Genomic DNA, 15,000 nt, shown 5'->3' with positions numbered 1-15,000 from the left:
ATCAATTATATTATTACTATTATTATTATTATTATTATTATTATTATTATCATTATTATTATAATATTAATAATAATAAAAATGTCTTTCTTTTCTAAAATATCCTTCAAACAAAAAAAAAAAAAATAAAAAATACATATACATATATATATATATTTTTTTTTTATTCGATTAACATAGTAATATAATCACGTCCGACGTTAAGTCTGAAAATTGGATTTCACAATGAGATACACCGTTGAAGGTCTAATACCAAAGGAAGGTCTCAGTGGGTCTCTCCTATTCCGATCACCGCGAAATATCGTATTTTAACGGCGGCGTGCGGTGTGACCAGCCTGAAAGTCATATTATTGCATCGACGACGACGATCCACGCGATCGAACGAACGAGCGAGCGAGCGAACGCGCGCGCTCGTTCGGTTATGATCTGGAACATACGATACGAATGCCCATAAGCATGACGTCCTTTTTTTTCCTTCTTCTTCTTCATCTTCTTCTTCTTCTTCTTCGTCTTCGTCTTCTCTCTCTCTCTCTCTCTCTCTTTCTTCTTTTTTCTCTTTTTTTTTTTCCTTTTTCTTTTTCTTTTCCGTCCTCTTGCGAACTATCGGCCCTTTGAGTCACGACGTTATCCTACACCGCAGACCATGATCTCACCCCGCTCGACATAGGATCCAAGAGGTCCCCGACGACACGGAACACTCGACTCGCATTCGAGCGTATCCCTCTTCTTCTTCTTCTTCTTCTTCTTCTTCTTCATCTTCTTCTTCTTCTTCTTTCTCTTCTTTTTCTTCTTCTTTATCTTCTTCTCTTTCTTCTTCTTCTTCGAAGATCGAACGAGCAAAAGGTTCATATGCTCTCTTGTTATATAGAACTCAAACATTCAAGAAAGAGAGAGAGAGAGAGAGAGAGAGGGAGGGAGAGAGAGAAAAAAGAGAAAGAGAGAGAGAGAGGCTGAACAATCTTTACGAGATATCAAGCAAAGGCATATTTTATCGCATACCATTATACCATCCGAGAGAAGTTCTCATTGTCAACAAATAATATCAACTTTAAAACATAGATAATAAAATATCTACATAGAGCGAAGTTGCATTACGTGAAAGGGAAAAAAAAAAAAGAAAAAATCAATGGCCGTAGAATATTCGAAAGACGACGACGACGACGACGACGACGACAACGAGAACGACGTTTTGAGTATGAGGACGAGAAGGAAGATGCTGTCGCCTGTAACTCGAGATTATTCTCATTTTATGGACGATTTAACAAGGCCCGAAGGTACGAAAAGAGGGATGCTGCCGTGTACACGGTAACGCTTTAACGCGAAAGTAAAGGAAAAGCGAGCATCTCTATATAGACTTAGAGAACACCTTTAGCTTCTTTCTCGACCATCTAATAATAATAATTAAACGTAGAAGAAAAAGAAGAAGAAGAAGAAGAAAAAGGCAAATTTCGAAATTCTTTTCTGCATTTTTTTTCCTTTTCTTTTTTTTTTTTTTTTTATTTGACATCGAAATTACACGAAAATTTATGTCAAGCCAAACAAGTCAACTCTTTTTCCTTCTCCTCCTCCTTCTCCTCCACTTCCACTATATTTCCACTCTTCGTGGACTCTCGAAAAGGCAAACGCCGAAGAATGAAACAGATCCGTGCGGGGTACGTACGAAGAAAGAAAGAAAGAAAGAAAGAAAGAAAGAAAGAAAGAAAGAAAGAAAGAAAGAAAGAAAGAAAGGAAGGAAGTAAGGAAGGAAGAAAGAAAGAAAGAAAAAAGAAAGAAAAAAAGAAAGAAAAGGAAAAAAGAAGAAGGAAAGCAGGGAACCCCATTTACGGCACAATGGGCTCCTTTGAAGCCAAAGGTAATGAAGGTTTCGGGGTGTCTGTCTCGGTCCCTCTCGCGGACCGATTCACAATCTGACCACCCCTTACGGCACGCACAGGCTACCTATATACCGGGTGTCCCAATACTTTTTCTCTTCTCTCATCAACAAGATAAAAATATGTAAAACGTTCAAGATTTATTCCTCGATCGATATTCGAGTAATTTTTTTTCTTTTTTTTTTTTTTTTTTTTTTTTTTTTGATTTTTACCATAAATTATCCTGATCTTAATACTTAATACAATGATCTATTATCTACGTGTTTTAATCTCATACAAGAAAATAAATAAATTTGCGAAGAAACATCCAAATGGAACAGGATAATCTCTCTCTCTCTCTCTCACTCTCTTTCTCTCTCTCTCTCTCTCTCTCTCTCTCTCTCTCTCTCTTTCATTCTCTCTTGAAAGAAAGAATAGAGGTGTCCTCGTATAGGTTGGAACCAGTTTTCCGTAGCACGTCCGCGCGTTTCTACCCGTACGAATCCCGTTGGTATGCACTCCGCGCCATAATACACCATAAGAAATTTACCGCTCTCTAACCAGTGACGGTGTGTGCATATATGCCGGCTGTCCCCGCCGCTGGCCCAGAGTTCAAGAGGAAGGGAGCAAGTAAAAGAGTAAAAGAAAGAAAAAGATAGATAGATAGATAGACAGATATATAGATAGATAAATAGATAGATATAAAGAGAGAGAGAGAAAGAGAGAGAGAGAGAGAGAGAGAAAGAGAGAGAGAGAGAGAGAGTGAGACGAAAAGTGGAAAAGAAGGAGGCAGAATGTACCGAGCTTTGGAAAAGACGAGGAACGAGATAGGCTCGAGGTGCTCAAGTACTCAGGAGTGCAGGAGTGTGCGAGAGAGAAAAAGACAGAGAGAAAGAATGACGAAGAGAGATAAAGAGGGATACGTGTGTATGTGAGGCCCGTCTGGCCCTTCCTTCCACGCACCGGGCTCCAGCAAAACGTAATTATGCTAATACACGATTGGTTCGAAAATGTTAAATGCACGAGGCTCAGCACCGCGGGCTACCATGCCTCTCATCCCGATTGGTCTCCTCTCTCTACTCCTTTTCTTCCAGCCTCACGCCCTCTCTCTCTCTCTCTCTCTCTCTCTCTCTCTCTTTATCTATCTATCTATCTATCTATCTCTCTCTCTCTCTCTCTCTCTCTCTCTCTCTCTCTCTCTCTCTCTCTCTCTCTCTCTCTCTCTCTCTCCTTCTCTCTTTACTTTGAACGCAGATATTTATGGAATCCTCTCCATCTCGCGTTTGCTGCATTCCGCTCAACCTCGATCGCTCAGCTCGACTTCGAGTTTCTCCTGGGTAACAGAAACGTTTCAATCTTCTTTTACTGTCCGATATTTCGCAGCCACGCGTGACGCGTGTCCTCGTCAAATACGTTCGTACGTTCTTAATCGCTCGTAAAAAATCGTCCAATAAAATTCCGTATTTCATATCCATTTCTTGGGAATTAATTATCATCGTTGTTTTTTCTTTTACGTCGTATAATACGTTGTACAAAGGTACAAGGATACAGGATAATTTAATTATCTTTTTCCATTCATTAACGTAAGAAAGAAAAGAAATATATTACGTTTTCTAACGACACTTGACGATATATTTAAAAGGATATAAAATTTTTTACTACGATCGATATGTAATAATCGACAAGTATAAAAAAAAGAAATAAATAAAACGCCGATTGAAATCTTTTTAACTTCTGACGAAAGAAACGAAAATTAACAAAAGGATGATTATATTGTATAGATAGCAAGGGTTAGTCGATATAAACGTGCGAGCATTGAAATGACGTCAATTCAATTTTAAAATCGAATTGACGTCATTTCAACGAATACCATCCTAAGTCTCTTCGATAACCGTGGCTAACCGTACGATTGGACAGCTATCATGCATACATAGATATGTAGGTATATCATTTTTCACAATAATGTAATCATCTCGAATGAGGAAAATTGCTATAAAATTGCTATAAAATTGCACGATCGAGCTAAGCTGAGCGGTAAAGACTAGGAGGAAGAGGAGGAGAAGGAGAAGGAGGAGAAGGAGGAGGAGGAGGAGGAGATGGAGGAGATGGAGGAAAGGAGAAAGAGGGAGAGGGAAAGAGAGTGGAGAGAGAGAGAGAGAGAGAGAGAGAGAGAGAGTGTGTGCACGCGCGCGCGAGGGCCACCTCTCGAGCAGAACCAATGGCCGCCACGTCAGCTGCCATTTCGATGGAAATGCGATGGATGTCCGGCTATTTTGTATGATAAAATACGGTCGCAAAAAAAGCGCGGGACCGCATAGGCATCTACGCGACCGAAAACTTTTGATACGTATGCGTCGGACGTTCTTCCACGAACGTTTATCGACTTATCGATCGTCGTTCGATTAAGATAGTCTTCAGTAGAAGGAGAAGGACGAGAATGACGATGACGAGAAAGTAAGAGAAAGAGAGAGAGAGAGAGAGAAGATATAACAGAATAGGTACGAGTTCTCTCTTTCTCACTCTCTCTTTTTATCGAATTAATTTAATAAATACGAAGTGTCTGATTAAAGTGAAAAAAAAAGGGGAGAAAAAAATTGCGATTAAAAGAGAAAAGGAAGAAGAAGAAAAAAAAAAAAGTGAGAAAAGGAGATCATATTATAATCTAATTTAAATCGTTATTACGAGCTTACCTTTTCAAGTTCGAGGAGGTGAAATCGAAGGACCTGAATCGCTTGAACCATCTGAAAGTAAAAAAAGAAAAAGAACATTTGGTTAATGTGAAATGGATATTTTTAAGAAAGAATTTTTATTTTTGTACGCAAGTAGGTGGGTAGGTAGGTAGGTAGGTAGATAGGTATATTCTCGAACGAAGCAGAGAGTCGATTAACGTGAATTAATTATTACTGTATCCTCGGGTATACGCTAATTGCGTTACTAAATTCCATTTGTGAGTTTCGTCGATATCGCAAAGAGAATGAAAGAGAAAAAAGAGAGAGAGAGAGAAGAGAGAGAGATGGAAAGAACTCAAAGAAAGAATGGAGAACGCGTAAGGGTGAAGATGTAGAAACAAGAGAAGGCCATTTACTCGACGATGTAATAACTTCATAATATTATCGCATTAATTCTTCTCAAACGAGTTGGATAATAAAAACCAATGAAAGCTTTCCAAAAATGTTCCTCTTCTCTCTTCTTTTCCTTTATTTTTTCTTTTATTTATTTATTTTTCTCTTCTTTCCCGCTGTCTCTCTCTCTCTCTCTCTCTCTCTGTCGTCTTTTTCTTTTTTTACTCTCCGATATACCAATCGAAAAATAACCTCAAAAGAGAGAAAGAGAACGAGGCCGGTCTTCCGGCTCCGATTCGACGAGCTATCGAAAGTGCATACGCAGAAAGACCATTCGCATAATTTTTCGATACGCCGTACCGCTTAAACCACCATCGTCGTTCTCTATCTCTGTTCCTCTCTCTATCTCTCTTTCTCTCTCTCTCTATCTCTTTTTCTCTGTCTTTCTGTCTTGAAATAAAACGAATGTGTGTGTTCATGAGAGAGAAAGAGAGAGAGAGAGAGAGAGAGAGAGAGAGAGAGAAAGCAAGAAAGGACTATACGTTCGTAAAGCGATGTCCCCTCTGAGCTCGCAGAAGCGCCGATTCAATTAGGCAAAGCGGCAATCTTAATTGTTAATTAACATTATATTTATGCAATTATGGCCCATTATGATTCTGCGCGGGCGATAACGTGTAGAAAGAGAAACACAGAGAGATAGAAAGAGAGAGAGAGAGAGAGAGAGAGAGAGAGAGAAAAGCACGATGAGTCCTCAGCACGGATAATGGTGACTCTACGAAAATTATTTGCAACTCTTATTTTTCATCTTCTTCTTCTTTTGTTTTTCTTCTTCTTCTTCTTCTTCTTTGTCTTCTTCTTCGATATGCCACCAATGGACTCTTCCTTCGAATCTCACCACACTTATCTCGTTGCTCGTACCTCTCTTTTTCATAGTATATTCAAACTCGGAATTTCATTAACATCTCTCCCATATCGATATTTTCGTTCCCCGATCCAATCTTCGATTTGCCTTTCGGAAGTCTAACTAATGAGAATGTAAAAAAAAAAAAAAAAAAAAAAGAAAAAAAAACCAGAGAGAAAAAAAACAATTTTTTTTTTTTTACATGACTCATCCTTTCATATACACCTATATATACATGCATACATATATGCATGCGTATGTATTAATATATATGTAACGATAATGGCGAACCACCCTTAAAAAATTATACTCCATCTCGACACTCTCGGAACTCTTCATCGGCGATTCAGGATATGCAAAAGAAGTAAAAAAAGGAAAGAAATATAAAAACGAAGAGTACGAGAGAGAAAGAGAGAGAGAGAGAGAGAGAGAGAGAGAGAGAGAGAGAGAAGATGATATCGGTAACGAAACTCCCGGGTGGTTTTCTGAACGAGATCGTGCGAGAAGTAGTCGATTCTCGACTCAGTCTCTCCTCGGACAATGTCTTCTCTATATCCAACCGCATACACACACACACACACACACACACACATACAGACACACAAAAATACGCTAAGCACTCATCTCTCGTTCCGAATTCTCGCGTGGGTGAACGTGTGTATCTACATACGTTTTCTCTCTCTCTCTCTTTCTATCCCTTACTCTCATTCTCTCTTTCTCTCACTCTCTCTTTTTCTCTAACGCACACACACGATCATTTCGAAGGTTTTGCCACGATCGTTCATCGCGCTGTATTAATTAGGCTTGCGTTGCACGCAGACGAGAATCTCGAAGAAGACGAAGAAGAGGAGCCTGAGGATAAGCAGGAGAAGAAGAAGAAGAAGAAGAAGAAGAAGAAGAAGAAGAAGAAGATGAAGAAGATGAAGATAAAGAGAGAGAGAGAGAGAAAGAGAGAGAAGGAAGAAGAGGATGCCGAAGAAAAACTGACAAAACGCAGGAAGAAGCGCAGAGATGGTGTTATTTATAAGCCATCTCCGACATGGAGGACTCGGCGGAAGCGAGACGCCCTCACTTTTCTCTCCTTTTCTATCCTTCTTAGATATATACACATGCATGCATACACATTCACGTACAACCACGTACACACACACACACTCTCTCTCTCTCTCTCTCTTTCTCTCTCTCTCTCTCTTCCCTTCTCTCTTCTTTTTCTTCTTATTCAAGTGCAAGACGTTCTTTCCGTCTATCTGCGCTCGGTGAAACGCAACGCAGCGTGAAGCTCGCTGCACTCGCCCGTTGCACTCACCGCTATTTGAGGCATGCGCAAGATATCTATGTGAGGTGCACGTACGCGCGTAAATGAACGTCTCTCTCTCTCTCTCTCTCTCTCTCTCTTTTTCTCTTTTATCTTCCCTCTATTCCCTCCCTTCGAACCATACTTTTCGCGCCTCTCCATACAATATCCTTTGTCGGAACAGGAATCGACAATAATTTTTCACGCTTCTTTCTTCTCTCTTCTTTTTTTTCCTCTTCTTCTCCTTCTTCTTCTCCTTCTTCATCTTCTTCTTCTTTCTTTCTTTCTTCTCTTTTTCATTTCATTTTATAAAGTCATAGATAGGATGGGATATTATCGGTGTAATGTAAATAAGAAAAAAAAGAAAAAAAAGAAAAAAAAAACATGACAGGGTAAAAAAAGCATAAAAGAAATTAACGTAGAGAACGTATTTCGATCGTATGAAAATTTGTGATAGTACGATATTGCTAAGCAATTAATCGAATTTTTCGTATCGATAACGATGTATTCAATGCGTTTATAAATATTCATTAAGATTTTATGAAGCTATTACGCTTTTCTCTCTTAAACATTCCCTCCCTCTTTTTCTCTCTCTCTTTTTCTCTCTCTCTCTCTCTCCTTCGTATCGCACGATTCTTATTTTCTTTTCCTTTTCTTTTCTTTTATCCTTTAACTTGCTTTAACTTCTCGACTACGTTAATTAATAATACAGCACTTACATGCGATAGGTATACTCTTTTTTTCTCCCCCTCTCTCTCTCGCTCTTGCTCTCGTTTTCTTTATCAATATTATCATTCGGAAATATTCCTTCGCGCGCGTGTCGTCCATCGTCGAAGGAATTATCGCTATTTACGAAAAACTCGAAATGAAATAATCTACTATTGCTTTACTATTCATTGCTCTCGCCGCGATTTTCCCTACGGCTAAAGAAAAACGATACCTCGTCGCGGGGATAAATCATAGAAAATATTCGATAAATCAGACGTCGCGATAAACCTCGACGTGCTCGCTAATTGGATGGTAACAAAAAAAGAAAAAAAAAGGAAAAAAGAAAAAAGTAAGAAGAAGAAGAAAAAAGAAAAAGAGAGAAAAAGAAGAAACAGAAAGAGAGAGAGAGAGAAAGAGAGAGAGAGAAAAAATAATGTTGAGTTTAGGAAAGAAAGAGAGTGAATGAGCGAGATAGATAGATAGATAGAGAAAGAGAAGGAGAAAGGTAGAAAGAGAGAGAGAGAGAGAGAGAGAGAGAGAGAGAGAGAACGTAGACTAAACAACATCAAGTTCGCGCGATCGCGTCGGTCATTAGCGTTGTTGGTAGAACTCGAACTCGTTCGGTAAAGAGAAATGTCGAGGAAAAAGAAAAACTGTCGACGATATCGACTATCTGTCGCGAATAAAAGGCAGACCCCGAAACGGCGTAGATCGGAGAAAACAAGCGCGCGAAACATTGAGTGGATGTAAATCGTTTCGCGCGTTATTCTTCCCCTACCAACGTGTTTACGTGTATATGTATACTGTACATATACTTGTTTATAAATGTAGATACGTATGTATGTATATATGTATGAGAGAATACGACGTATGCATGTAGGTACGTGTACAACGGAGAGTCTCGCGAGTCTCTAATGAATGGCCGTTAATTGTATCAATTATTAACGAGGGACATCGTGCGGACGACGCGACGACTCTTATCGATGTTCGCTGATTTACGAGCGTTCTCTCTCTCTCTCTCTCTCTCTCTCTCTCTCTCTCTCTCTCTCTTTGTATGTGTATCTCTGACTCTGTCTTTCTCTCGGTCTCTCTATGTTTCTCCGCTCTTCTTTGCTCCTTTCATGCCATATCCAACACCAACGCCAACACCAATACCAACATACCATTACCCCCCGCGAAAACATTCTTCGAAGCTGCTAATTTGCCCGATGGCCGACACCCGATCGCTTCATTATCGCACCCGTTCGCTATTAAACGTAACTTACGTATCTACGTATACGTAGAAATCGACGAAGTTAAATGGAAAAGACGAAAGAGAGAGAGAGGGAGGGAGAGAGAGAGAGAGAGAGGAAAAAGGAAAAAAGACAAGAAAAACAAAATAACTAAGAAGGAAGAGACATCCAAGTATATATCTCTTTTATATCGCGATTTTATCCTATATTAGATTTCTTATATAGGTATAATTAATTCTATCGTACGTTCCATAGTTACGTTGCTCTTAACTTTTTTTTTTTTTTATCTCGTTGACGATCGCATTAACTATCCAAAGGTGTTCCGATACTTCCTCTTTTTACGCGTCACCTATGAGTTAAGTTCCTTCCACTCGGTAATTATTTTGCAGGATTAACGCCAATTATAATAGTAATATACGACGACTCGACGGCTATTAAAGAAGAAGAAAAAGAAGAAAAAGAAGAAGAAGAAAAATAATGAAATGATAAAAAAAAGAAAAAAGAAAAAAGACAGAGAAAGTAACTACTTCAATGAATATTCTCTTTGGGTCTATCGCTTGTTTATCTATCTTATCTAAATCCACCTTATGAATCTACGTATTAGGTATCTATACGATCAATGAGATTTGAATGATTTAACATTTTTCTTCTTTCACGTTTCTTTCTTTTCTTTTTCTTTTTTTTTTTTTTTTGTTATTTTTCTTCTTTCCTATTTTCCTTCGTCCTCGTCATCGTCTTCTTCTTCTTCTTCTTCTTCTTGTGAAAAACAAAAAGGAAGGAAGGAAGGAAGGAAAATCATCTTTTCGCTTTCCACGTTACGTCTAAACATTATTCTTCCCGACGTAGATGACGAACGTCATCAACCAACCACGTTCCTTGTATCTGTATCTGTGTATATCTATGTATATCTACATGTATGTGTGTGTGTGTGTGTGTGTGTGTATGTGTACACACGCATAAGAGAGATGGTGAAGAATGCCGGCGATATACGGTAGCCCAAGAGCACTGTGCAAGCAAGGGACGGTTTATCTACGACGCACCGGGTATGCGCAGCCACTCCAGGCGACAATATTTAAATATTGTTAAACAGCGGAATACTTGTCACCGGCAAACACTCCGAGCTCTAGCTCTCTCTCTCTCTCTCTCTCTCTTTCTCTCTTTCTCTCTTTCTCTCTATCTCTATCTCTATCTCTATCTCTATCTCTATCTCTATCTCTCGTTCAAAGACCCACGCACTTAGAAAAAAAATTATTCTTATAAAAGCTACGATTAGAGAACGATGTATCAGTGTATACTATATATATATATGTATGTGTGTGTGTGTGTGTGTGTATATGTATGTACGTATCTACGACTTGGTACGAACCAAGTATTAAAAAATATATAAAATTATGAATAACAACGATAACGAGTAAACGTGACGTATCTGTTATATGCCAAACGTAATGGTAAGAAAAAAGAAGGTAAGAAAGGAAGAAAAAAAGAAAAAGAATAAGAAAAAGGAAAAAAATGCAAAAAAAGAAAGACGAAAATTCTCGTAGGTATGCAGACGGATCATAAAAGCTGCGTGCATAAAGAAGACCAAGAGAACGAAGACGTATATACATACACACATATATATATATATATATATATATATGTATATACGTGTATAGGTATGTGACGTCGCTCTTTAACTGCAGCTGCATTTTTACGAATATTTTGGCGACGTAAACGTCTTAACGAGCGCCGTGTGCCAACTTCTAAAAAGGCAAAGAGCAAGAGAGAGGGAGGGAAGGAGGGAAAGAGAGAGATAGAAAGAGATGGAACGTGACGAGCTACGAGTATGTTCTTTCCTTTTTCTCGATGTCACGCTCGGGGACGATATAAAGCTACGTATATACGAAGAGTGAAGCAAGACAAGTACAAACTACGATCCTGACACGATATGATGAGGGAAAAAAGGAAAAAGGAAAAAAGAAGAGAAAAAATATAAGTGTCGGCAATTATTTTACTTCCGATCTGAAACCTCTCTCTCTCTCTCTCTCTCTCTCTCTCTCTCTCTCTCTCTCTTTCTCTCTGTTCGTCTCTCTCCCTTCAAACTAGAAATTGCTAATGCATTCCTATGCAAGTTGTTTTTTCTACTATCGATCGATAATAGCCTTGTCAATTTTCTATAACGGTATCGATAAATACCGGACGAAGTATGTCTTTTTAATCGATCAATTATGATGACACAGGTAAGTAATTAACGTAAAGGAAGAAGACGTAGATAGTTAAGTAAGTAAGTAAGTAAGTAGTTATGTGATATTCTATATAAATATGTTTTTAATTATCTTTTACTATCGGATTTCGATGATATCATCGATTCGAATAATCTTTGAATTCAAATAAATCGATTCTATTAAGAATAAATGTTTTTCTTCGTAAACTTGTAGAATATTATTATGGTACATATAATAATGAAAGGCAAAAAAAAAAAAAAAAAAAAGAAAAGAAGAAAAAAAAGAGAGAGAAAAAAGAAAGAGGAAGGAAAAGAGAGAATTCGAAGATGTTAAGAAAGAAAGAAAGAGAGAGAGAGAGAGAGAGAGAGAAAGAGAGAAAAGAAGAGATAATAAAAAGAAAAGGAAGCAGCGCGAATCCTCGCATTCGTCCACAAAGAATTCCCTATGGACCACCGGAGTGGCGACGGTGCGGTGCGTTCGTCAGTCCCTCAGCGCGTTACATTATACTTTACACATTCGCTATACCTTCTTCTTTCTTCCTATCCTTTCGCGATTTCTTCGAGGCTCAACGGGCCACTCAAAACTTCTTTTATTCTTACACGAAATCATTCGGATATATCTTATTTCGCTTCTGATCCCGCCTGAAATAGGTACTCTTATCGATTACAAAAAAATACATTATACACATTCAAGCCCAATGAAAAACTTAGAAATTGTACAAGTATATACATACATACATACATGCATACATATATATATATATATATAAATATAAATAAAAATGTACGTGTGTATGTAAGTATATAAAATTAACGAGTAACTACAATAGTCATTGATAAACGAAGAAGGACGATATCGATTAGGATATTCGAATGATTATCATGTTCGTTCGTGAAAGAGGAAGAAAAGGAAAAAAAAAAAAAGAAAAAGAAGAAGAAGAAGAAAAAGGAGAGAAATATTCGTGGCATGAGAGAAGACGCACGATCATCGGCGGCTAATCGCGTGCGCGCTTTCTTTCGACGATCCAAGAAAATAAGAAAAAGATATAAACGATATAGGAGGATAAAGGTTTCGTTCTTGATCCTTGCTGGTGAAGGAGGCATCGAGTATCCTTGGTTCCTCGGGTACCGTTACATGGATCTTCCATAGCAGCTAACAGGCGAACTCGAGTTAGTCTTTCTAATATGCTTCGTCGAACTTTTATTTAGATCTCCGATGGCTCTTATTCTGGCAGCATCCTATTTGGTTAAGACGCGAGTTCACGTGCGGCCCATGTGTCGATTGGAAAAATATCATCCCTATCTTATTATATTATTTCTCGAGCATCAAAAAAAAAAAAAAAAAAAAAAAAAAAAAAAAAAAAAAAAAAAGATAAAAAAAAACAGAAAAAAGAAAAAGAAGACACGTTGTTAATCATCAGAAAAATCACAAATCAAATATATCTTATACCAAAATTATACTACTTGATCGTTGGCAATTAAACAAACAAAATGAATTATATCATAATCATATTACGAACGTATACATTGTATCGGAAAATTGTCATTTTGATTTGTTTACTTTAAAAAATATAATCAAAAAAAAAACAAAAAACAAAAAAGAACAAAAAAACAAAAAAGAACAAAAAAGAACAAAAAAAAAAGAAAACAACAGCAAGAAAATGATGGGAAAGAAATCATATATTAGGAAAGAGAAGGAAAGGGAGAGAGTAAGAGAGAGAGATAGAGAGAGAGAGAGAGAGAGAGAGAGAAGCTTGCAACGACAACGGCCAGTCGAAGTGGCCCGCAGTAATTATTCTCCAAACGCAAGACCGGCAATTAGCATCTCATTGGCTCATTTCTCGCTTATGCTAATGGAGGATATTATTCAAGCGCGTGTGCGAAGGCTCGCCTTCTCGCAACGATCGCGAGCTCTCTCTTTCTCTCTCCCTCTCTCTCTCTCTCTCTCTCTCTTAGCTATGTGTCCCTCTCCTTATGGTATAGAAGAGAGGAGGGGAGGAGCACGGAAAGCGTGCTTGCTTTGCACTCTTCCGTAGCCACGACCAAGCTTCTTATTCTTCTCCTCCTCTTTCTTCCTTCTTCTCCTCTTCCACTTTATCCTCCTCCTCCTCCTCCTCCTCCTCCTCCTCGTCGTCGTCGTCCTCCTCCTCCTCCTCTACCTTCACCTCCTTCTCCTTATGCTCTTGCTCTTGCTCTGCCATCTTTTCGTCCCTCGTTTCCTTTACGACATCGACGAAGAAGCCGGGCCATCGTTTTGTACGCCCACGAGGTGTCATCTCGAGTGTCCTCATCGAGTATATTCTTGCGTGTACGATCGCACGTCTATGTCAATGCTAGTGTATATGCGTATATAGAAATGTTATACGATGTTGTGTACATTATCTGTTAACGTAGCTAACTTTAACAATGTTATATATATGCATATATATATATATATATATTTTTTTTTTTTTTATTTTACATAGAAAAACAAAAAATACGACGAGACAACGTTTTGATGAAACGATGAAAAGAACGTAACGGTAGTTTCGTTCTTTAGAAAATAAAATGAAATAAATAAAAAATAAGGGGGGGAGGGGAAAGAAGAAGAAAGAAAATTAAGGAAGGAGAAGGTGAAAAGAAAAATGACGCGTACGCGTACTTTAATCGAAATCTACGAGTATCTACAAGGAAAAAAAAGAACATAAATAAACAAAACAAGAAAAAAAAAAAGAACAATGAAAAGAAAAGAAGAAGAAAAAAATAAAGAATGGTTACGAGTAGTTGCTTAGAACTTGTAGACGTAATAAATTTGTAGAGGAATTAGAGAAAAGAGGAAACGTCGTTTGTGGCCGCATGCGATAAGATCTTGAATACCAAGGAAAAACCACCCTGGAGTATTTTCGAAAAGCGAACAGTTTTTCGGGTAGTTTCTTTGGTTTTCGTATGGTCCGCAAGCAGTCCTTTTTTTGTCTTTTTTTTTCTTTTTTTTTTTTTTTTTTTCTTTTTCTTTTTCTTTTTCTAACCTGAGAAGAGAAGAGCCCTTGACCTTCCAGGAAAGGAAATACGAGCGAAGTGTGTACGTTTTACTTAAATCTAGAAGTCTCTTATTGCGTCTTAGTTTTTCTTAAAAAGTTGAACGTGCCCTTATATTATCTACACTTTCCCACGTTGTATTTCTATTTTTAACAATTTCTCTTTCTTCTTCTTTTCCTTCTTCTTTTTCTTCTTAAAACCTAAGACGCAACCCTTAGAAACATCCTTTCTTGTATCGTCGCTTCATCCAACTTAAGTACATATATATATATATATATATATATATATATATAAATCGTTTATATATATACATGTACTTAAGTTACATATTAATATTAATATAAAAATCATTCGCTCGATAATATCCTTTTAGGATAGATTAACATAACATATAAATAGCAAATAAACGTTAGAAAAATATAAACACGAATTGAATATATTTATCGAACTTATAACGATAGATAAATAATAGTAATGGTAGAGAAATTCCTGGTATGACGAGTATATGAGAGAAAGAGAAAGAGAGAAAAGGGATCGGTGAGAGTTTTCGTCCCTTCTCTATCGATGAGTTTTTCCGGCCTTTATATACAACCGTAGCACGCAGCTGCTACGAATTTTCTGGCACTTCGAGCCCTTTCATGTGAATCGTCCCTTTAGAATCCTTCGGTGAAAGAAAAACTTTGAAGACATTTAAAGCCCGTACTGCCCTACGCATTTATTCACGACGAATTTTGC

At 37.8% G+C, this 15,000-nt stretch overlaps 1 protein-coding gene across 4 annotated transcripts in view; it reads right to left on the bottom strand.

The window, feature by feature from the left end:
* The window catches only part of LOC124954950 (homeobox protein homothorax), a 375,073-nt gene that overhangs the window by 328,877 nt on the left and 31,196 nt on the right, over positions 1-15,000 (bottom strand). For all 4 annotated transcript variants that reach the window (XM_047508640.1, XM_047508642.1, XM_047508641.1 and 1 more), the window contains exon 5: positions 4,541-4,591. In XM_047508640.1, the coding sequence (XP_047364596.1) occupies positions 4,541-4,591 (51 nt within the window). The remainder of the gene's footprint in view (positions 1-4,540; positions 4,592-15,000) is intronic.

The sequence above is a fragment of the Vespa velutina genome, chromosome 16 (genome assembly GCF_912470025.1).
Source record: "Vespa velutina chromosome 16, iVesVel2.1, whole genome shotgun sequence".
Taxonomy (NCBI): domain Eukaryota; kingdom Metazoa; phylum Arthropoda; class Insecta; order Hymenoptera; family Vespidae; genus Vespa; species Vespa velutina.
The sequence above is the reverse complement of the archived record's forward strand: the minus strand, read 5'-3'. Positions and strand labels throughout refer to the sequence as shown.